Raw genomic sequence first — 23,510 nt, 5'->3', positions numbered from 1 at the left:
ATCGTCGGTCCAGTGGCTTAGTCCAGAAATCTGGACCCCTTCCTCACCCCCAGTCCAGTCCATCAGCCAGTCCAGTCATCGTCACCTTGAGTATATTTTATGTGCAGTTCCTTTTCACCATCTCCGTTGCTCAGTCTGTAGTCTGTCCTCTCTGGTCCAGGTTAGCCAGTAGCCTTTGGCTTCCACTCTTGTGCCCCCTCCATTCTGTTTTCCAATCAGCAGCCAGAGTGATCCTAAAATATTAATTGGATCTGTGACGCTGGGGTGACTCAGTCAGTTAAGTGTCTGCCTTTGCCTCAGGTCATGATCCCAGGGTCCTGGGATTGAGTCCCGCATCGGGCTCTCTGCTCAGCGAAGAGCCTCTTTCTCCCTCTGCCTGCCGTTCCAGCTGCTCGTGTGTGCACTCCCTCTGTCCCTGCCTCTCTCTCTCTCTCTGAGAAGTAAATAAATAAATAAGTCTTTAAAAATATATTAATTGCATAAAACTCATCTCCCTCTGTAAAACTCTTCATTGACTTTATGTTGTACTAAGAAACATCCACATTCCTTGCTAGCACCTGTATGACCTTGTATAACCTCACTTACTCTCCAGCTGCTACTCCATACACACACATTTTACACTGGCAGGTGGTTTCTGTAACCTTCCAAGGTCCAGGGGACCTTCTGCCTGGTATACTTTTTCTCAGTCCTGCTCCCTATTTATCTTTTTGTTTATTTATTTACTTATTTGGCTTTTTTGTTTATTTATTTTTGGGTTTTGTTTATCTTTTTGATAGCTCAGGTTGAATATTGCTTTTCCTTTTCCAACAATCCAAAATAAGTCCTTCTCTTGTCTCTTATTATAACACAATGATTTACTTTTCCTTCGAATAATTATAAGTTGTAATAGTAGATGCATGTTTACTTGTTTAGTGTCTTGTCTCCCTCATGAGAAAGCCCCATGAAGGCCGGGGCTTAGCAGCTACATTTGGCACACATTAGATTTTCAGCAGGTAGTTGTTGAATGAAGTAATATAACATTAATTTAACAAATTAATTAAAAGTATAATTGAATTAGCTAGTTTCCTTAGAGTCTCTGATTTTCTTAAGTGAAATGGTTTGAATCAAGAGATTTTCTCCAATAGCAGTTTGTTTTTCCCAAGGAGTCAGAAACTTACTGAAACCAATCAGGAATTTTGCAGCTAGCAATTTATGGGAAAGTGAGGTTTCTGTAGGGATGTGATTTGCGAGTAGAAGGACCCCTGGAATGGAAAAGTCTGGAGGCCGAACTTAGTTCCTTACTGGCCTCCAACACGATATGTGGTCCCTAGCAGTATAGTCCTTAGGGTCTTCGGCAGAACTCTGTTTCTCTGGGAGAACAAACATATTGTGCCTTTTTCAGGCATTCCTAGATCCTGGAAGAAGGAGGAATAAAAGGAAAACTTCTCTGAGTTTTTATTACATTTTTTTCCTTCAATCACTGAATAAATATCTATTGAGCAAATAATACATGTAGACATATGCTAGAAATTTTTTAAAGGTGAGGAATATTTTTGCTTTATTTGATTGGTAGAATTTAAAAAATAAAAACTTTTTGGTGGTCATTTGGAAACATTTTCCTCATGCGAAAGGATACAGAATATTTGTAGGGAAGTTAAGTATTTGTGTACATATAAGGTATTTTCTATTTGGCTAACTTTGTCTAATGCTTGGGTTATTGATATACCTGGAAAGCTTTGTATACACTCTTTCTAAAAATTCTTTTATGTATTTTTAAATAAATAAATTAATTTATTTATTTGACAGAGAGAGGGAGAGAACAGAAGCAGGGGCAGCAGCAGGCAGAGGGAGAGAGAGAAGCAGGCTTCCCGCTGGGCAGGGAGCCTGATGCGGGACTTGATCCCAGGACCCTGGGATCATAACCTGAGCTGACAGCAGATGCTTAACTAACTGACCCACCCAGACATCCCTGTGTTCACTTTTTTATTGTTGAACTTAATGTACAAAGTTAGGGAAAACAGATTGTCTTCTGTATCATCTTTTTTAAATCATTGTAAGAATTTCCTTCATTTTATAGCTGGAAACACTGAGAGGTAGAGAAGTTAGCTCATGGGTCCTGTCACAGTTCGGTAGTAAGACTGGGAAGAGGGTACTCGTTTGTTAGCTCTCCGGAGGACGTCACAGATTACTTTTGTTGACTTTGAAATCTGCCCAGTTTCTTGTACTTGAGTTTAGTTTTTCAGAACATGACTTGAATCAATAATGTAGGTTGAACATAGGGGAATTTGAGCAGTTCTCTTCGTCTTTATGTGCGTAAGTTAACTGTGTGGCAGTTAAAGGTGCTGTTTGCATGTGTATGTGTGTTTCTGAAGAAAATCTGCCAGGAGATCATTTCGTTCTGTTGATTCAGAATTCAGTTTTCCAAAGTAGTTGTTTATGTCCATTAAATTGACTCTGCAATTTAAGCAAAATTTACAGGTTGCATTTAAAATAGCAGGTCAGGGGTGCCTGGGTGGCTCAGTGGGTGAAGCCGCTGCCTTCGGGTCATGATCTCAGGGTCCTGGGATCGAGTCCCGTATCGGGCTCAATGCTCAGCAGGGAGCCTGCTTCCCTCTCTCTCTCTGCCTGCCTCTCTGCCTTCTTGTGATCTCTCTCTGTCAAATAAATAAATAAAATCTTTAAAAAAAATAAAAAGTAAAATAGCAGGTCAACTTCAGTCAGCTAATTTATTACTTAAGGAAATTAAATGACTGCCTGCCTGTAAATGTAGATTCAAACAATCTTTAAAATTCATTTGGAATATTTGCTTTAAACACCTGTAATTAAAATCAGTACTAGTCTAAGTTCTCTAGGAAAATACGAAGTTTTGTGTAGGTGGGCAGTTTCTAGAAGTCTGAATGCTTGTGAATGTATTACACAAAAGTGCAAGCTGTGTACAGAGCAGACAGTTTCTGCTCAGTCGGAACAACAGCTTGTAAATACAAAATTGGCGGATTCTAGTCACCCTGAAAAAACACTGGAGGAAAATGCATTTTATGTCTTCAATTATAGGTTATATTAATGTCTTTTTTAACCTTATGGAATTCTTTAGTGTCGCTCTCGCCAGCAAGAACGACACGGAGACACGCGTGGAGGCAAACTTCTTTAATGGCTTCTTTTTATCTTCTTCCCCCTCTGGCGCAGCACAGCGCGCAGCTCCCGCCGCCGTGGTCCGGGCTGCGGCCCCCTCGGGCCAGCGCGGCGAGGCCTGGCTCCCAGCCGGCCCGCCCTCTACAAGTCCATTCAAGCATCTATACACCCGCAGCTTAGCCCGCCCAGCCAGTCACCGCATGCTCATGCACCTCCCGCGTGAGTGGACCTAAATGACCAGCCGATCATATTCAGTCCCTTCCAGCTCTTAGAGTAGCCTCCTGTACCGGCTCCCGACACTTTAGTTTTACATTCCCATTTTTCTTAACTTTCTAGCTTGAAAAATTCCAAACCCATAGAACAGTTGCAAAAAGAGCACCACAGGGACCTTCCTATCCTGTATTTAGAGTCACTATTTGTTACCGTTTTGATTCATTTGCCTTACCTCTCTTACGTCCACATTGTTTCTCCGCATGTCTACATTCTTTCTCTCTCTCTCCACACACACTCTCTCTCTGTCTCTCCCGAATCATTTCAGAGTTGTAGATGCCATGTCTTTTTACCCAGTCTTAAAAATGTACTTAACTGCAGGACTATTGTCACACCTAGGGAATTAGCATTGTTGTACCAATTAAAATATATTAAAATACAAAATCTCTCCCATTGTCCAGTGTCATTTTAGCTAATTTTTTAAAAAGATCTTTATTTATTCATAGAGCACAAACAGGGAAGGACAGAAGGAGAGGGAGAAGCAGACTCCCCACCTAGGAGGGAGCCCCACGCAGGGCTTGATCCCAGGACCCTGGGATCATGACCTGAGCCAAAGGTAGCCCCTTAACTGAGCCACCTTGGTGCCCCAGCTAGATTTTTTTTTTAACCACCGATTCAGAATCCAGTCAAGAATCTTTTTTTTTTTGTAGTTTTCAATCAGGCTTTAAGAATCATATTTTTAGTTGTCATCCAAGTTTTGGTTGTCATAGTTTTTTAATCTCCTTTATTCTAAAAACAGTTTCCTTGCCTGTTTTTGTGACATTGACATTGTTACAAATGACACTGATATCTGAAGAATCTATACGTGTTGTTTTGAACTATGTTCCTCTTCTTGGGTTTGTCTGGTTATGTCCTTAAGGCTAGATTCAAATTAGATGTTCTTTAACAGGATTGCTATAAGGGATATGTCTTTCTCAGTGCGTCACATCATCATCACTGCTGTTCAGTGAGATAACTTGATTAAGTTGGTATCTGTCCGGTCTTACCATTTCCTGTTCCCAACAACCTGCCACTTAGTGGTGGTTATAGTAGGATAAAACGCTGTCTTAAAAACTTTTCTTGATATGCACAGTTCATTTAGGAACTGAAATGACCATAGTTCATTTCATCAAAGGTAGATCTTATGCCCGCTAGGCATTTTATTAAATAAAGGAAAGCCTAGCGTATATTGGCATTTATTCCATTAGTATTTACTGAGAAAAAAATTTTTATTTATCTTCCTAATAAAAGAACAAATGAATAAATCAGCTTCTGCCAGCCAGAATCTCCAAGATGGGGTACTTGTTTATCCATTGTTCTCCTGGCCCCCAAACACAGATTCATTAAGACACATGTGCAAGTGGGGCGCCTGGATGGCTCAGTGGGTTGAAGCCTCTGCCTTTGGCTCAGGTCATGATCTCAGGGTCCTGGGATTGAGCCCCACATGGGGCTCTCTGCTCCGCGGGGAGCCTGCTTCCCCCTCTGTCTCTCTGCCTGCCTCTCCGCCTACTTGTGATCTCTCTCTCTCTGTGTCAAATAAATAAAATCTTAAAAAAAAAAAAAAAAGACACACGTGCAAGAGAGTGACTCTCCTTTTTATCCTGGTTCTAGGTGTTCTTTGGATTCTTGCATTAACAGTATTGGCTTGGGTATTGGGGCCATAACTTGGAATAGCCAAGGGCAGGTTTTCCTAAGGCATAGAATATTCTGCATGGAAGAGAGGCTCTGAGTTGGAAATGAAGTTGTAGCAATGGCACCTGGGATGGGTCCCTTAGCCTTGAGGAAAAATAACATTTGTGTTATTTTTCCAGTTTGTTCCAGCAAGGGATTTCTTAGTTATAGTGTATTTTAGGGCACACAGGGAGTTTTAACTCTATTTCAAGCAAAGATAGGAAGAAGCCTTATGGACTGACTTCCTGATTAAGTAGGCAGAGATGACATGTGGTTTGATTTGTCCTTTTCAGTTTTAAATGAACCATATCATAGACACTAATTATGCATGGTTCTTCCTGTTTAGATTCCTTTTAAATGTGATATTCTTTGTGACATCAGTGCAGTTGTGGTCATTGGGCAAAGCAGCACTTTTGTGAAATCCCAGCTGTTTGTTAAATGTCTGGAGTGTTTGGTAAGCTTCACGTGTTGGTTAGATTAGAGTGCTGACGTCCCTGTGCTCCTGACCAAAGGCCTAGGTCAGATTCTTGTGTTCACCACCTGCTTGTTTTGCTTTATTGATTGCTTAGGGAAATCACTCATCTGTTTGGCCCATGTTTTTGAAATTTTGTGTCAGCATTTTCATCATACAGCCCCGCTCCTGGTTTAGGAACAAACAGCCGTCTTTATTATACGGTATGTCAGGTCCAGAGTGCTTCCTGAATTTTTAGGATTCTGCATTATTGGATTCCATTTGTCTAATCCAGTCTCATTTTTCACAGTTCCGTAGTTACCTTCCGCTTCAGTTAGGCTTCTTACTGCATGACCTGAGGCAAATTTTTAAATCTCTGAGCTTCAGTTTCATCATCTGCAAAGAAGGAAAAATAATAGCCCCTACATCACAGGGTTTTTTAATGAGGATTCAGTGAGGTGAGATCTTTAAAAAAACAATGGCTTCCGTTAAGGAAGGTCTTAATAAGTACCAAGAACAATGCTACAGTTTTAAAATTTGTCGTCTCATTTCATCTTCATAACAGCTTAATGAGCTAGGAAGACATTATGGTAATAGCACAGGTAGTGACAGTAGGTGGTATTTTTGAGTATTTGCTGTGTTCCAGTGCTTTACATTTTTCAGTTTAATCCTGTAAATAATTGTACATGGTTAGTACTCAAATTATCATTTCGTGGATGAGGAAATCTAAGTACAGAGAGGTTGGGTAATTTGCCTGAATTTACAGAGCTCTGATCAGTGGAGCTGGCTTGGAATCCAGGCTACACTTAGAGGTGCTACTTTATCCCCATTTTTTTTTAATGTTCCCAAAATACTTATAAAAAATACAGTGAGATAAGTTTACATCAAGAAATGTAGCAATAGGGGTGCCTGGGTAGCTCAGTGGGTTAAGCCTCTGCCTTCGGCTCAGGTCATGATCCCAGCGTCCTGGGATCGAGCCCCGCATCGGGCTCTCTGCTCGGCGGGGAGCCTGCTTCCTCCTCTCTCTCTGTCTGCCTCTCTGCCTATTTATGATCTCTGTCAAATAAATATTTAAAAAGAAAAAAAAGAAATGTAGCAATAAACAGTGGAAGAGGGGTGCCTGGGTGGCTCAGTGGGTTGAGCCTCTGCCTTCAGCTCAGGTCATGATCTCAGGGTCCTGGGCATCAGGCTCTCTGCTCAGCGGGGTGCCTGCTTCCCCCGCCCCCACCCCCACCGCCTGCCTCTCTGCCTACTTGTGATCTCTTTCTGTCAAATAAATAAATATTAAAAAAATAAATAAATAAACAGTGGAAGAGCACAGAGCAACTCTACGTGGATACACTGGCGCGGATGTACCACCAGACCTGAGTGTCCGCAGACCAATCTTTACACGCGCCTTTAGAAACACCTCCCTGAAAAGATCTTTCAGTTTAGGTAAGAGAATGAGCACACATGTAGTCACAAATATACCCTGATCAGGACTTTATTTAAAAATTAGCAATCTAAGGGGCGCCTGGGTGGCTCAGTGGGTTAAAGCCTCTGCCTTCAGTCAGGTCACGATCCCAGGGTCCTGGGAGGGCTCTTTGCTCAGCGGGGAGCCTGCTTCCCTTCCTCTCTCTCTGCCTGATTCTCTGCCTGCTTGTGATCTCTGTCAAATAAATAAATAAAATCTTAAAAAAAAAATTAGCAAACTAAGACATTGATTCGTAAATTTCTAAAATGCTGCATGAATTTAGTTGGCAAAGATCTCATTTAGCAATGATTTAGCAATTTCTATCTCCAGGTAGAAAAGAGATACTAAACTGTAAAAAAAAAAAAAAAAGAAGTCTCCTGTTGTTTCAAAATCCCAGTTTATTAATAGATTGTAAGACTGGGTGGCTCAGTCAGTTAAGCCTCTGCCTTCAACTCGGGTCAGTCGGGCTCCCTGCTCAGTGGGGAGTCTGCTTCTCCCATTGCCTTCTGCTGCCTCTGCTTGTGCTTTGTCTCTGTCTCTCTCTCAAAATCTTAAAAAGTAAGTATAGGTCTTTAATAAGAGACTTGGCTGTACGGGGAGTACTCCCTGTACACAGTATTCCTTTTACTTCCTGTGGGAGTTACTGCTTCTGCTCTAAGATTGAACTGTTACAGCACGAAAAGGCAGCTATTTAGGGAAGACGCAGAAAAAGGAAGGGGGAATGTCAGGCAATACTTCTTTTAGGTACAATAAGCACGATAGTGTTTTAGGGAGACAAGATAAAAACTACTCAAGGTTAGCTTGGTTCTCACGGAATAAAAACAGTGGACTAAAAGCTGAGCTCCTCTGTGCCAGTCTAATAATCGATGCCCTGGTTGCCATATTGGGAATCTCTGGGGTGGTCATCTTGGTACTCTCCGTGACATTCATCTGGGTGTTCTGCCTGATAATCCCTATCACTAATTTCAGATCCTTTTGTTCCTGTTTCTTGGCTTCCATTGCGAATGACAGGTTCTGTGGGAGTAGCACAGTGTTTGCCATCATGTACTTGCCGCCCATATTAATTCCTTTCTGGGAAGCAACTTTGTTGGTTCCTGTCTATAGAGAAATTGTCGAGTTGTCCACTGGTTGTAATGTTAGCTTCTGATCATAGATGTTTCTTCTGGTACCTGCTGCTAACATCCCCATGTGGCTGGCTCCTTTGTTGGTGCCCATCTGCAGACTAATTGTGGTTTGGTCAAAAGGTCTGTCATTTGCATTTTGGAATCATAAAGATGCCTCTTGGTGCCATAGGCTGTCATATCTGCCTGGCTGGCACATTTGTTGGCTCCCGTCTGCAAACCAGCTACACTTTGGCCAGCTTTTAACTTTCCTTCATCAAAATGTCTTTCTTGCTTTCATCAGACTTAACTCCAGCGTCATTGGTTGTATGGAATCCTTTTGTTTTAGCCAGGCCTGCCAGAGCCACCAGCATAGTCTGAACCTGGGTCATGTTTCCATTCCTGAAAAGATCATTTGCTTCAAATATGTCGTGTGGCTTCATGCCATAAGCCTGAGTAGGTTTAATAAAGTTCCCGATATTCTCCAACTGGGGCCAGTTTAACAAGGACTCATTAATCTTCTTCACTGAGCCTGGCAACTTGTTTATGAGCTCGCCAAGGATGGTGCCATCTTTTGAGCCATGCTGAAAGTTGCTGCCAGTGCTCATGCCCGTCAGCTCTTCTGTCCAGTTTCAGAGATCTGCCTGAGGATGTGCTTGGAAAGGGATCTTGCTCTTGACCTTGACAGAGAGCATATCAAGAAGGACCCTTGGTGAAGTGGGTCATGGTGGTTCAGGAAATGGGAAGAGGGCCTCAGGTCTAGGGCCAGAGGGTTTCACATACTCCGCTTACCTGCTCCTGGCTCCAAGGAGCAGCCGTAGCAGGAGATGCTTGGAATTCGCTCCCCTGGGCCGGGCAGGAGACTTCCGGATGGCGGCAGCAGGGTACGTGCGATGCTCCTGCAACTCAGTCTCCCACTCTGCTCCCCAGTTTTTGTTTTTTGTTGTGTTTGTTTTTTTTTTTAAGATTTTATTTATTTGACAGAGATCATAAGTAGGCAGAGAGAGAGAGAGGAGGAAGCAGGCTCCCTGCCTAGCAGAGAACCCGATGCCGGACTCGATCCCAGGACCCTGAGATCATGACCTGAGCTGAAGGCAGAGGCTTAACCCACTGAGCCACCCAGGCGCCCCTTCCTCCAGTTTTTGTTTTAAATGAGAAGCTTGGGGAGGTTAATAAACTCGCTAAAACTCCCAGACCTTTTAAGTGGCAGAGCTAGAATATGAACCCAGATTTGTCTGATTTCAAAACTGCTCATAGGATGTGAGGGCGATCTGGCTGCGACATCTCTCACCCCATTGATCGCCAGGGTTGATTCGGCTGATCTGGCTGGCTAGGCCGGTGTCCCCTTCCTCCCTCACCGCTCCACGTGTGTCCCTCCTGAAGGTGCGTGTTCGGTCGAAGAGGAGGACCTTCCCCGATAGAGGATAGGACCGTTCTTCGGTCAAGGGTATACGAGTAGCTGCGCTCCCCTGCTAGAACCTCCAGACAAGCTCTCAAAACTGCTCATAATTATCACACTGTACAGCCTCTAGACTATTAAAAACAGTAAATACTTCTGATGTGGTATTGTAGAATGGCTTGATAATACTTTAATACAAGTCACATTGCTGTGCTCACTCATACATGAAAGATGACATTGTGCCTTGATTGCAGGCACAATGACTACTGCTTGACACGTGACCTTTACCTGTTGGATTGATGAGAAGATGAACACCTTTGTGAATCTCTGGCAGGATTCTTGACACTGCTGAAATTCCCAGAAGTGATGTTAGTGTTAATGATCCCATTTTCCGTGATTCAGAGGGTAGGGTACATTGCCTGCCCAAGGTATCTTGTCAGTAACTGAGGGGGGCGGATGGTACTTCAGAAATGACATGCCTGTGGGATGAGACCGCACTGTTGTGTCTCCAGTTGAGTCTCGCTCCCTCGCTTTATTGCCACCCCTTCCTAACTCTGGATTTGCCCCCTGTTCTTCCTTTAAGTGACTTCTCCCAGATGATTGATTTTTCTTAACTTCTGCTTACATAGATTAAGGATAAGTATAGTATTTCGATCACCTACTTAGTAAAGGATGTGTTATATATGCCGTAGAGAGGGAAGTTTACTCTGAAGTTGTCCATTGCCTGCTAAACCAGTAGGACTTAGGACATTTCTCAGTTTTAGGTTATAGTCTCTAAATTCCTGAACTGAACTACTCAATCTTGATACTGGAAGTATTTTACAGATATTTAATTCTCACAAAGGAATTTGAGCCCAGACTGATGATCATTTACTTTCTTTTGCAGGAAGGATGCCAATTCTGCACTGCTCAGTAACTACGAGGTAAATAGTTCTGAAGTAAACTATTGAATTTTCCTCTCTGGTAGTTTGCCCTTTGCTTTTGTAGATTATTGAACTAGTTTCAGTTAAAATGACTGAATTCATTTGGATTTTCAACTTTAGGACAGATGGCACCATCTGGTGGACCTAGGAATTATAAGCTTGGTAAATTATACATAGTAATTCTGGGAAGCTGGGAAGACTTCAGTTTACAGTAGGCAGCCTTCCCCAAACCCAAGTATTTTAGATCTTCATTTGATATGCCTTCATGGGATGGAAGCATCTATTTTAGAACTGTTTCTGCCTGCAAAGTTTGCCACTAAAATACTTACGGCTTTCCTAATTACTACTCTTTACCTATAAAATGCTTTTATTTGTTATTATTTCAATCCTCATAATAATCTTATAAGTATTAACACTTTCATTTTGAAAGTGACAGATTAGTTGATGCACCATTCTGAAAAATTTAGTATGAACTAGCAAATTTGGAATTTGGGGGCATGAGGGTTGGGTTTTTGGAGAAAGAGAGGCAAAAAGGAAAGAAATTGGCGAGAGGGGAGATAATAACATTATTTTTGCCTGCCTACTATTTTGCCTTCGTTTTATTTGGTATTCACAAAGCCTTCTGATAGGTTAACTCCAGGTACATAAAGAACCGTTCATACATTCACTGTCAATTTTTCATTTTCTGGAATCTAAATTCATGAAGACTTTAGGAGATTTAAGTCTCTCTTGTGTGATATAGAAAATAGAAAGTACTGGAATTAACATAGTTGGTCATACTCCTTCCTTAAATTGTTGCTACTAATAACAGGAAGGAAATGGTTGTTAGTCAAGCCATTGGCTTTTAGAAACTTCCTTGTCCAGTTTGGATTCTGCTGAATGTTTGGGGGTTTTATCCTTTGGGGAAACATTGCATTAATCTCATGATAGTATTTCTGAAAAAATAGTGAGAAACAGGGGAGGGGTTCTGTTGTATCTAGTAATGGTTTATGAACCCATACTTACAACTTTCTTCGGTCTCTGGCATAATCTCTAAAATAGGAAAGGTATATCCTCCACCCAGCCTCCTCAGCACTAACACATACATGTTTTTCCCTTGTGGGGAAAGTTTACTTCTAAAGTTCTGTAGCAATTTTTTTGCCTTCTTTTTTTTTTTTTTTTAATAAAATTTATATTAAAATAAGTAAGTAAATAAATAAATAAATTTATATTTATCACTTACATCATAGTTTTTCTTTTTTGGAAATAAACTTACTAGATTTTCATATTAGTGAAACAGGACCCTGTTTTAGAAAAAACTTATTTGTAGGAAAAAAATTTTAATTGAAGCACAGTTGACAGATAACATTAGTTTCAGGTGTACAATGAAATGATTCAGTATTTGTACATTGTGAAATTACCACAATAAGTTTAGTAAACACCCATTACTATACATACAGATTTTTTTTTCTTGTGATAAGAACTATTGAGATTTCCTGTCTTAACAACGTCCACATATTCAGTACAGATTTACTGTAGTCACCGTCCTGTACGTTATATCCTCATACTTATTTTATAACTGGAAATTTGTACCTTGTGACTCCCTTACTGATTTGCCCACCCTCTGCTTCCTGCCTCTGGATGAATCTGTTCTCTATGTCTCTGAGCTTTTTTTCTTTTTTTTTTTTTTGAGGGGGGTGAAGATTTTATTATGTATGTATGTATCTATTTGAAAGAGAATGCACACGCTTGTTAGCAGGTGGAGGGGAAGAGGGAGAGGGACAAGCATACTCTGTGCTGACCATGGAACCCAACCCTGGGTTGATCCCACAAGCCTGAGACCATGACTTCAGCTGAAATCGGGAGTTACCTGCTTAACCAACTGAGCCACCCAGGCACCCCCTCGTTTGGTTTTGTTTTGTTTTTAAGATTCCTCATGTAAGTGAGATCGTAAGATGTTTGTCTTTCTCTGTCTGGCTTATTTTACTTAGCATAATACCCTAAGATCCATCCATGTTGCAAATAGCAAGGTTTCATTCTTTTTTATGGCCAAATAATATTCCATTGTTTATATAAAAACCATTTTTTAAAATTCATCTGTTGATGAATACCCACGTTGTTTCCATATCTTGGCTATTGTAAATATTGCTACATTGAACATGGTGGTGCATATGTCTTACATATGAGTTAGTGTTTTTATTTTGTTTTGATGAAATACCCAGAGGTGGAATTGCTGAATCATATAGTGGTTTTATTTTTTAACTTTTGAGGACCCTCCATTATGTCTTTCTATAGTGGTTGTATGAATTTACATTCCCATCAGCAGGGCACAAGGGTTTCCTTTCTTCTCTTCCTTGCCTACACATTATTTCTTGTCTTTTTGATGTTAGCTGTTTTAACAGCTGTGAAGTCAAATCTCATTGCAGTTTTGATTTGCATTTCCCTGATGATTACTGATGTTGAACATCTTTTTATGTGTCTGTTGGCCATGTGTGTGTCTTTTGAAAAAAGTCTGTTTCAGTGCTCTGCCCATTTTTTAATGCAATTGGTTGTTTTGTAAGTTCTTCATATGTTTTGAGTATTAAGTTCTTATCAGATAGATGATTTGTAAATATTTTCTCTCATCTAGTAAGTTGTCTGTTCATTTTGCTGGTTTCCTTTGCTCTGCGTTTTAGTTTGATGTAGTCCCACTTTTATTTTTGCTTTTGTTGCCTTTACTTTTGGTGTTTAAAAAAAAAAAATAATCACCAAAACCGATGTCATGGAGTTTGTCTCTTGTGTTTTCCTCTAGGAGCTTTATGGTTTCGGGTCTTGCATTCAGTTCTTGAATTCATTTTGAGTTAATTTTTTATGTGTGGTATAAGGTAATGGTCCAGTTTTCCCAGCACCATTTATTGAAGAGACTCTCTTTTCTCCATTGTGTATTTTTGGCTCCTTTGTCAAAATTAACTAATCACATATGTGTGGGTTTATTTCTGGACTCTGTTCTGTTCCATTAATTTACGTCTTTTTATGTCAATACAATACCATTTTGATTTCTTGGCTTTGTAATGTAGTTTGAAATCAGGAAGTATGATGCCTCCAGCTTTGCTCTTCTTTCTTAGGATTGCTTTGACTATTCACGGTCTTTTGTTGTTACATAAAATTTTAGGATTGCTGCTTCTATTTCTGTGAAGAATGCCATTGGAATTTTGATAGAGCTTACACGCAATCTGTAGATTGCTTTGGGTAGTACGGACATTACTAATTCTTCTAATCCATGAGCATGGAATATCATTCCATTTATTTGTGTCTTCTTCAGTTTCGGTGTCTTATCCTGCTCAGTGTATAGATCTTTCATTCTTGGTTAAATTGATTCCTAGGTATTTTGTTATTTTTGATGCAGTGGTAAATGGGATTGTTTTCTTAATTTCTCTTTCTGATAGTTCACTATTATTATTTGACATGCAATAGAGTTCTATACATTGATTTTGTATCCTGTAATTTTACTAAATTCTCTTATAATTATTTCAGTTTTTTGGTAGAGTCTTTAGAGTTTTCTGTAGGTAGTATCATGTCATCTGCAAATAGTGACAGTTTTACCATAGTTTGGCTGCCTTCTATTTCTTTTCTTGCCTAATTGCTCTGGCAAGGACTTCAGTACTATGTTGAAGAAAAGGGGTAGGAGTGGCACCTTTGTCTTGGCCTGGTCTAATAGGAAAAGCTTTCAGCTTTTCAGTGTTCAGTATGTTGTTAGCTGAGGGCTTGTCATATATGGCCTTTACACATTGAGGTGTGTTCCCTCTAGACCCAGTTTGTTGAGAGTTTTTATCATAAATTGGTGTTGAATTTTGGAAAAATCTTTGCATCTATTGAGATCATATTTTAGGAAAATTTACTTTCAAATACTCAATATATTTTTAATATAAGAGATCAGTGATACGGTATATGTTGAAAGGAAACATTTGGAATATTTTCAATAAACTAATGAATTTGGATTATTGAAATTAGACAAAAGCATTTTTAAAGTGTCAGCTGCTTCTCAGACTCATATTTGCTCTAATACAAGAGTTGGGGGAGGGTTTGTGAGGGAAAAGAGGCACAGTCCTATTTATTCTTCAAAATCATTGACAATGAAAGACATTTCTCACATTTATTCATAAAAATATTTTATCACTTCCTAGGTGTTCCAGTTACTGACTGATCTGAAAGAGCAACGGAAGGAAAGTGGAAAGAACAAACACAGTTCTGGGCAACAGAACTTGAATACTATCACCTATGAAGTAAGCCTGTGCTTCTGGGGGCACCCAAACTACCTTGGGGGGGTTGGTTTAGTCTGCAGATGACTAGCCACCAAATCATGACTACCTCTTACTTGATTTGAGTAGTTTTACCATAACCCAGTTTTATTCTGTTTGTACAAGTGCAAAGAGTTTAGCCAATGGTGAGGCTTAGCCAATGATAAAGTTGGGGGGAATAGTCAAAGGATTGCCCTCAGTTCTAACACTGTTTGCAAGTCAGGGATCCTTAAGACCACCCGTGGGTTCAGTAACTCACTGGAAGTACTCAGAACTCATGGAAAGCTATTGTAGTCGTAGTTACAGTTTACTACAAATTAAAATTGGCCAAGGGAGAAAGCATATGGGACAGGTTTTAAGAGAAATTCCAACTTAGAGCTTCTTTTGTCCTCTAATGTGGAGTCAGAGCATGTTTTCCTCTTGAAACTGGTGTGTAACAATGCATACAGAATACTGTCAACCAGCAATCTCAGCTGAACTTCGGTGTCCCCAATTTTTGTTTGGGCTGTATCATATAAGCATGATTGAAGATTGATTTCCTATGTAGTTCATCTCAGCCTCTAGGTACATTGAGACTGCATGACCCAAAGCCCCCATCCTAAGTCACATTTTTAAGACTATTCAGTATGACCAAGGCCTCCAAAGATACTCCATTGAGATAGCATTCCAAGAGTCTAGAGGTTGTGTCCCAGAAGCTGAGGACAAAGGCCAAACTTTCTCTTTTCGCAAAGCTAAATTCTTTATTACAAAAAAAGTAATGTTTTTTTATTGTTAAAAACTTAGAAAGTACCAAAAAGTATAAAGAAGAAAGCAAAAATAATTTATAGTTTTAACATTTAGTTGATGTTTTGCCATGTTTTCTCCCAGCCTAATGCTTTATCCTTAAAAATGTTGGGGCACCTGGGTGGCTCAGTGGGTTGGGGCCTCTGCCTTCAGCTCAGGTCATGATCTCAGGGTCTTGGGATCGAGCCCCGCATTGGGCTTTCTGCTTGGTGGGGAGCCTGCTTCCTCCTCTCTCTCTGCCTGACTCTCTGCCTACTTGTGATCTCTGTCTGTCAAATAAATAAATAAATAAATCTAAAAAAAAAAGTTTAAGTAACCATATTTGTTTTATGTGATGTTTGATTTTTTTATCTCATTATTTTTATAATTTATGTTTTCTGCTATTTCCTTTCAAATCTGGGACGCCTGGGTAGCTCAGTTGGTTGGGCAGCTGCCTTCAGCTCAGGTCATGATCCCAGCGTCCTGGGATCGGGTCCCACATTGGGCTTCTTGCTCAGCAGGGAGCCTGCTTCTCCCTCTGCCTGCCATTCTGTTTGCCTGTGCTCGCTCTCTCCCCCTCTCTCTCTCTCTGATAAATAAATAAAATCTTAAAAAAAAAACTTTTTTTTAAGATTTTATTTATTTATTTATTTGACAGACAGAGATCACAAGTAGGCAGAGAGGCAGGCAGAGAGAGAGGAGGAAGCAGGCTCCCCGCCAGGCAGAGAGCCCGATGTGGGGCTCGATCCCAGGACCCTGGGATCACGACCTGAGCCCAAGGCAGAGGCCCTAACCCACTGAGCCACCCAGGCGCCCTTAAAAAAAAAAAACTTTAAAAAAATGCCTGAGAATATATTTCTAGTGTTCTTAATGTGTGAGTGACACCTCATCTGAACTTGGAGTTCATGGGTTTGACTTCCGTTCTGCAAGGTTCTGTAGGTATTACTTAGTCTGCTAGTGGTCATCGTTACGGAGGAGTCTGAGACCAGCCCGATCTTGTACTTGGGAGAGACTCTTAACTTACAGGCTTGAGATTACTGTTTACTTTTCAAGTTTGAAGTTCCTTTCAAGTTATGTCTAGGTGGGGTTCCCTCTTTAAAAAAAAGTAAAAGCTTTTATTTTGAGATAATGGTAGTCTTACAGAAGAGTTAGGGAGGTGGTGCTGAGCGTTCCCATATGCCCTTCTCTTCGTTTTCCCTGATGTTAACATCTCATATAACCATGGCACAATTATCAAAACTCAGAAAATTACACATAGATTTTATTCAAATTTTCTCAGTTTTTCCATTAAGGAAATTTTTCTTTTCAAGGATACTGTTTTGTATTTAATTACCATGTCTCCTTAATGTCCTCCAATCTGTAATGGGTCCTTTTATAGAAGATTTCTGAAATAAAATTTTAGAATACTTAATTATAGCCATTGTCTTTCTTTATTCTCATTCGGGTATTTTTGTCTTATGCTTACTTTTTCTTTCTTTTTTTTTTGGGTAGACATTGAAATATATATCAAAAACACCATGCAGGCACCAGAGTCCTGAGATTGTTAGAGAATTTCTCACAGCAATGAAAAGCCACAAGTTGACCAAGTAAGTAAAATTTTTTTATTTTTAATTTAAATTCAATTAAAGTAGCATATAGTATATTATTAGTTTCAGGGGTAGAATTTAGTGACTCATCAGTTGCATGTAACACCCAGTGCTCATCATGTCAAGTGCTCTCCTTAATGCCGTCACCCAGTTACTCCACCCCCTATCCTCCTCCCCTCCAGCAACCATTAGTTTCCTCCTGTTAAGTCTCTTATGGTGTGCCTCCCTCTCTGTTTTTATTTTTTTATTTTTCCTTTCCTTCCTCTATGTTCATCTCTTTTGTTTCTTAAATTCCACATAAGAGTGAAATCATATGGATTTGTCTTTCTCTGACTTACGTAACTTAGCATAATTCCCCATCTGTGTCCTTGTAGATGGCAAGATCTCGTTCTTTTTGATAGCTGAGTAATATTCGTGTGTGTGTGTGTACATGTACCACACCTTTATCCATTCATCTCTCAATGGACATCTAAGTTCTTTCCATAATTTGGCTGTTGGGAACATTGCTGCTATAAATATTGGGGTGCATGTGCCCTTTCAAATCACTGTAGTAAAAATTATTTTAAGTAGGAAAAGTGTGTGACAAAATGAAACTGATAGTTTACAAAAACCATCCTCAGCAATGCTATCATTCTGTTTCGATGGGTTTCGAAATTATAATTAACATGCAGTGTTCTTTTAAAGTAGGATCATGATATTGTGGATAAGACAACTGAGATTTAGACACAAGGATCCTTCTAGAGCTAGAAACAAAAATTTTAATGAGAGTTTTTAATCTTAAAATCTTTTTGGATTTTTTTTTTGAGTCCCATTTCTGTGACCTGCGGTATAACCCCTGTACAGCACTTAGGCCAAATTTGTTGACAGCTGGGTTCACAAATTAAAGTGCTCTTTATAAAATTGACCATTTAAGTCGCTTGAGGCAAAAATGGCTTGGTAACATTCTCTTCTCTTTTAAAGCTCTATTACTTTTCCTGATGACTTTCTTGAGTAAGTTAAGCTTGTAGGAATTAAAAACATCACTAAGAATTAGATTAAGAGGGGTACCTGGGTGCTCAGTCAGTTACATGCCTACCTTCGACTCAGATCATGATCCTGGGATTGAGCCCCACATCGGGCTCTCTGCTCAGCGGAAGCCTGCTTGTCCTACTCCCTCTGCTGTTCCTGCTGCTTATGCTTTCTCTCTCTCTGTTAATTAAATAAAATCTCTTTTTAAAAAAAGAATTAGATTAAGAGATTACATGAGAAGAACACTAGCTCTGATCTTTTAGTTAGTACAGAACTGATTAATCCCAAGAGCTTCTGTCGTTCATTAAGAATAATTAATAATTTTCTTTTGAGGGAAACATGGATGTTATTTCAGACACGCAGCTGATACACTATCAGTAAACTAAGTGTACTTCCCTTGCCCAAGTGAACTCTGAACAGGCAGACATCTTTGAAGCGTGAATGTGTGTGTAATTTTTTTACATTTGGTAAAACTTGTCATCTAAACCACTTCTAAGTGTACGACTCATTAGTGTTAAATATATTCATATGCTGGAGTGCCTGGGTGGCTCAGTGGGCTAAAGCCTCTGCCTTCGGCTCAGGTCATGATCTCGGGGTCCTGGGATCGAGCCCCGCATCGGGCTCTCTGCTCAGCAGGGAGCCTACTTCCTCCTCTCTCTGCCTACTCGTGGTCTCTCTCTGCCAAATAAATAAATAAAATCTTTAAAGAAATATATTCATATGCTATACAACTAATATCCAGAAGTTTTTGATCTTGCAAAACTGAAATTCTGTACCAGTTAACTCCCCATTCCCCCGCACCGCAGCCCAACAGCCACCGTTCTGTTTTCCGTTAGTATGAATCTGACTGTTCTAGATGCTGAGCGGGATCATGTAGTCATGTTTGTGTGTTTTCTTTTTAAAAATTGAATATTATTTAATATTTTAATTTTTTGTTTTACCATTCAAGTCGTTTTGAAGTGTGCGGTTCATTAGGCACATTCCCGTTGTTGTACGCCATCACTGCCGTCCACCCGCGACCGTTCTTCATCTTGCGAAACCAACTGTGCATTTATTAAATAATGACTCTCCACTTCCCCTGCCTTCTAGTCCCTGGTGCCCACCAGTCTGCTTTCCCTTGTGAACTCTGAATATTTCCCTTGAGGGGATCATATGGTATTTGTCCTTTTGTGACTAATTTCATTTACTGTAATGTCTTCAAGAGTCATCCCTGTTGTAGCATGTGTCAAATTTTCCTTCCTTTTAAACGCTGTGAAATTTTATATGTCATTTATCTTTCTTTCTTTTTTTTTTAATTTTAATTTTATTTGAGAGAGAGACAGAGCATGAGAGGGGAGAAGGTCAGAGGGAGAAGTAGCCTCCCTATGGAGCTGGGAGCCGGATGCAGGACTCGATCCCAGTGCTCCGGGATCATGACCTGAGCTGAAGGCAGTTGCCCAACCCAGCCACCCAGGTGCCCTGTCCATTCACCTACTGATAGATGCCTGAGTTGTTTTCACCTTTTAGCTATTGTGCATAATGATGCTGCTCTGAACCTGAGTGTATAAATATCTCTTTGGGACTCAGTGTGTCTTTAATTTCTTCCAGCGACATTTTATAGTCTTCAGAGTATGAGTCTTTCACGTCCTTGGTTAAGTTTATTCCTCAGTATTTTATTTTCTCAGTGCTGTTGTAAATGAAATTTTGTTTCCAGATTGCTCCTTGTTAGTATATAGAAACACAACTGGTTTTCATGTATTGATTTTGTATCCTCTAACTTTGCTGAAATGGTTCTAACATGTTTTTGTGGAATCTTCAGGCTTTCTACCTATAACGTAATGTTGTCTGTGAACAGAGATAATTTTCTTCTTTTTCAACTTGCGTGCTTTTATTTCTTTGTCTTGTTTAATTCCTCTGGCTAGGACTTCTGGTCCTGTGTTGAGCACAGAAGTGGTGAAAGAAGACATCCTTGTCATGTTCCTGATTTAGAGAAAGAGCTTTCAGTCTTCCACCATTGGCTAGGTGTTGGCTTTGGGTTTTTCATATATGGCCTTTGTTGTGTTGAGGTAGTTCCCTTCTATTCCAAGTTTTTAAAAATATTTTTATCATGAGAGGGTCTGATTTGTGTCACATGCTTTTTCTGCAGCATAAGAGCTAGTGGCCTTTAGTTTTTTTGTGGTGTCTTTGCCTGACTTTGGTTATCAGGGCAGTCTTGGCCTCATAAAATGACTTAGAGGTTGTTCCCTCTGCTTTAGCATTTCAGAAGAGTTTGAGAAAATTTGGTGTTAATTCTTGGTTGAATGTTTTCTAGAATTCACCTGTGAAACATCTGGTTTTGGACTTTATTTGAGGTTTTATTTACTTATTTTAACGATGCAAACAATTTTTTAAAAATTATTATTTATTTATTTAAGACTTTATTTATTTATTTGACAGAGAAAGATCCAGTAAGAGAAGGAACACAAGCAGGGGGAGTGGGAGAGGGAGAAACAGGCTTCCTGCTGAGCAGGGAGCCCAATGTGGGACTCAATCCCAGGACCCCAGGATCATGACCTGAGCCAAAGGCAGACACTTAACAACTGAGCCACCCAGGCACCCCTTTATTTATTATTATTTTTATTAACATGTAATGTATTATTTGTTTTAGGAGTACATGTCTGTGATTCATCAGCCTTACACAGTTCCCAGCACTCACCACCGTAGCACATACCCTCCCCGGTGTCCACCACCCGGCCACCCCATCCCCTCCACCCCCCTCCCCTCCAGCAACCCTCAGTTTGTTTCCTGAGATTAAGAGTCTCTTATGGTTTGTTTCCTTCTCTGGTTTCATCTTGTTTCATTTTTCCCTCCCTTCCCTTATGATCCTCTGTCTTGTTTCTCAAATTCCTCATATCAGGGAGATCATATGATAATTGTCTTTCTCTGACTGACTTATTTCATTTAGCATAATATCCTCTAGTTCCATCCACGTTGTTGCAAATGGCAAGATGTCAATTTTTTGATGGCTGCATAATACTCCTGTGTGTGTGTGTACACACGTATACACCACACATCTTTATCCATTCATTGTTGATGGACAACTGTGCTCTTTCCATAGTTTGGCTGTTGTGGGCATTGCTGCTATAAACATTCAGGTGCACGTGCCCCTTCGGATCACTACGTTTGTAGCTTTAGGGTAAATACCCAGTACTGCAATTGCTGGGTCATAGGGCAGTTCTATTTTCAACATTTTGAGGAACCTCCATGCTGTTTTCCAGAGTGGCTGCAGCAGCTTGCATTCCCACCAACAGTGTAGGAGGGTTCCCCTTTCTCCGCATCCTCGCCAACTCCTGTCGTTTCCTGACTTGTTGATTTTAGCCATTCTGACTGGTGTGAGGTGGTGTCTCATTGTGGTTTTGATTTGTATTTCCCTGATGCCTGGTGATACAGAGCACTTTTTCATGTGTCTGTTGGCCATCTGGATGTCTTCTTTGCAGAAATGTCTGTTCATGTCCTTTGCCTATTTCCTGATGGGAGTATTTGTTCTTTGAGCACTGAGTTTGCTAAGTTCTTTATAGATTTTGGATGCTTTGTCTTTTCATATAAATTCTTAAAAATACTGATTTTAGAGCAAGAACGAGCAGGGCAGGGGAAGGGCAGAGGGAGAGAATCTCCAGCAGACCCTGTGCTGAGAGGGGAGCTGGAAGTGGCGCAGCAGTAGCCATGGTGCCTGCCGTCACCTGCACCTCTGATCAGAAGCAGCTGTCAGTGATGAGAGCACAGGCCTTGGGGAGGACAGGTTCTTTTTTGCCCTCTCTGGCTTCAGGAGGATCTGTGCAGGCTGCTTCAGGAGCATGTGTACAGCTGCCTACCAATAAAATTGGAGGATGGTATACTGTGCTGAGGGCTAAAATCGACCAAAATTAACTTTAGTTTACCTTCCAAGTCTTACCCTGGAAGTTGCAAGCCTTTAAGAGGCCCTAGAATTCCAAAATAGTTAATCATTTTTTTTTAACTTTTTTTTTTTTTTTAAGATTTTATTTATTTATTTGACAGAGAGAGATCACAAGTAGGCAGAGAGGCAGGCAGAGAGAGAGGAGGAGGAAGCAGGCTCCCGCTGAGCAGAGAGCCCGATGCGGGACTCGATCCCAGGACCCTGAGATCATGACCTGAGCCAAAGGCAGTGGCTTAACCCACTGAGCCACCCAGGCACCCCCAAAATAGTTAATCAGACCGACTCTACCAGTGCAGTTATTATCTAGATGGAGAGACAAATTCCTGGTGCTTTTTACTTTGTCACTTTTCTAGAATCATCTCTGTCCTTTCTCCTTTTTTTTAGATTAAGACTTTATATTTTTAGATCACTTTTATGTTAACAGCAAAATTAAGGGAAAGACAAGAGATTCCTCATATATTCCCTCTGCATCAGATGCACAGCCTCCCCCTTTGTCGCTGTCCCCCATCAGATTGGTAACTATGTTACAATCAGTGAACCTCCATTGACCTATCATTATTACCCGAAGTCCGTAGTTGACATTGTGGTTCATTCTTAGAGCTGCGCATCCTGTGGACTTGGATGAATGTATGACACATATACCCCCTGTTGCTGTATCGTACCGAGTGTTTTCACTGACCTGGAAATCCTCTGTGCTCCGGCTGTTCACCCCTCCCTCCCACACACAACCCCTGGTCTTTTTACTAACTCCATAGTTCACCTTCTTCAGAATGTCCTGTGGTTGGAACCCTACATACGTCATCTTCTTCACAGTGTCTTCTTTCACTGGGTGGTGTGCATTTAACTTCCTCCGTGTCTTTTTATGGTTTCATAGCTCATTCCTTTTTCGCATTAAATAATACTCCATTGTCTGAAGGTACTGTAATTTGTGAGTTCATTATCCACTGAAGGACATCTTGGTTGCTTCCACGTTTGGGCAGTTATCATAAATACCTAGTTTAAACATTTGTGTACAGGATTTTTTTGTCAATGTAAGTTTTCAGCTCCTCTGGGTAAATACCAAGGAGTGCACTTGCTGGATCACAGGGTAAGAGCATGTCTAGTTTTGTAAGAGATCACAAGACGGCCTTCTGAAATGGCTGTATCATTTTGCATTCCCCGTCAATGAATGAGAGTTTCTGTAGGTATCAGTTCTCACCAACATTTGGTGATCTCAGTGTTCTGGATGTTGGCCATTCTGATAGGCGTAAAATGATATCTTGTTTTATTGTTGTTTTTTAAGATTTTACTTATTTATTTGCAAGAGACAGAGTGCACACCCAAATGCACAAGCAGCGGGAGTGGCAGGCAGAGGGAGAAGTAGTCTCCCCACTGAGTAGGGACAACCCCCCCCCCCCCCCCCGCAATGTGGAATTGGATCCTAGAACCATGGGATCATGTCCTGAGCTGAAGGCAGAGGCTTAATCAACTGAGCCATCCAGGCGCCCAAATGGTATGCTGTTTTAATTTGCATGATTTCCTAATAATATTAAATGCCAAGATCTTTGCCATCTGTGTCCCTCTTTTTTTTTTTTTAAGATTTTATTTATTTGAGAGAGAGAGCGTGAGCGTGGGGAAGGCAGAGGGACAGG

The 23,510-nt window shown here is 40.5% G+C and overlaps 1 protein-coding gene and 1 pseudogene across 7 annotated transcripts in view; one reads left to right on the top strand and one right to left on the bottom strand.

Annotated features, from left to right (window-relative positions):
• Positions 1-23,510, top strand: part of CRCP (CGRP receptor component) — a 48,716-nt gene that overhangs the window by 2,266 nt on the left and 22,940 nt on the right. For 4 of the 6 annotated variants that reach the window (XM_082714455.1, XM_082714453.1, XM_082714450.1 and 1 more), the window contains exons 2-4: positions 10,318-10,354; positions 14,497-14,595; positions 16,864-16,958. In XM_082714455.1, coding sequence (XP_082570581.1) covers positions 10,318-10,354; positions 14,497-14,595; positions 16,864-16,958 — 231 coding nt within the window. Of the gene's footprint in view, positions 1-9,685; positions 9,800-10,317; positions 10,355-14,496; positions 14,596-16,863; positions 16,959-23,510 lie in introns of all 6 variants that reach the window. The other 2 variants (XM_082714454.1, XM_082714451.1) reach the window with 1 other exon arrangement.
• On the bottom strand, positions 7,039-8,758 carry LOC309854833 (calponin-3 pseudogene; annotated as a pseudogene). The gene has a single exon. The product of its transcript is annotated as a calponin-3 pseudogene (transcript).

Source organism: Mustela nivalis (genome assembly GCF_964662115.1).
Source record: "Mustela nivalis genome assembly, chromosome: 19".
Lineage (NCBI taxonomy): Eukaryota > Metazoa > Chordata > Mammalia > Carnivora > Mustelidae > Mustela > Mustela nivalis.
This window is presented reverse-complemented; position numbering and strand designations above follow the sequence as displayed.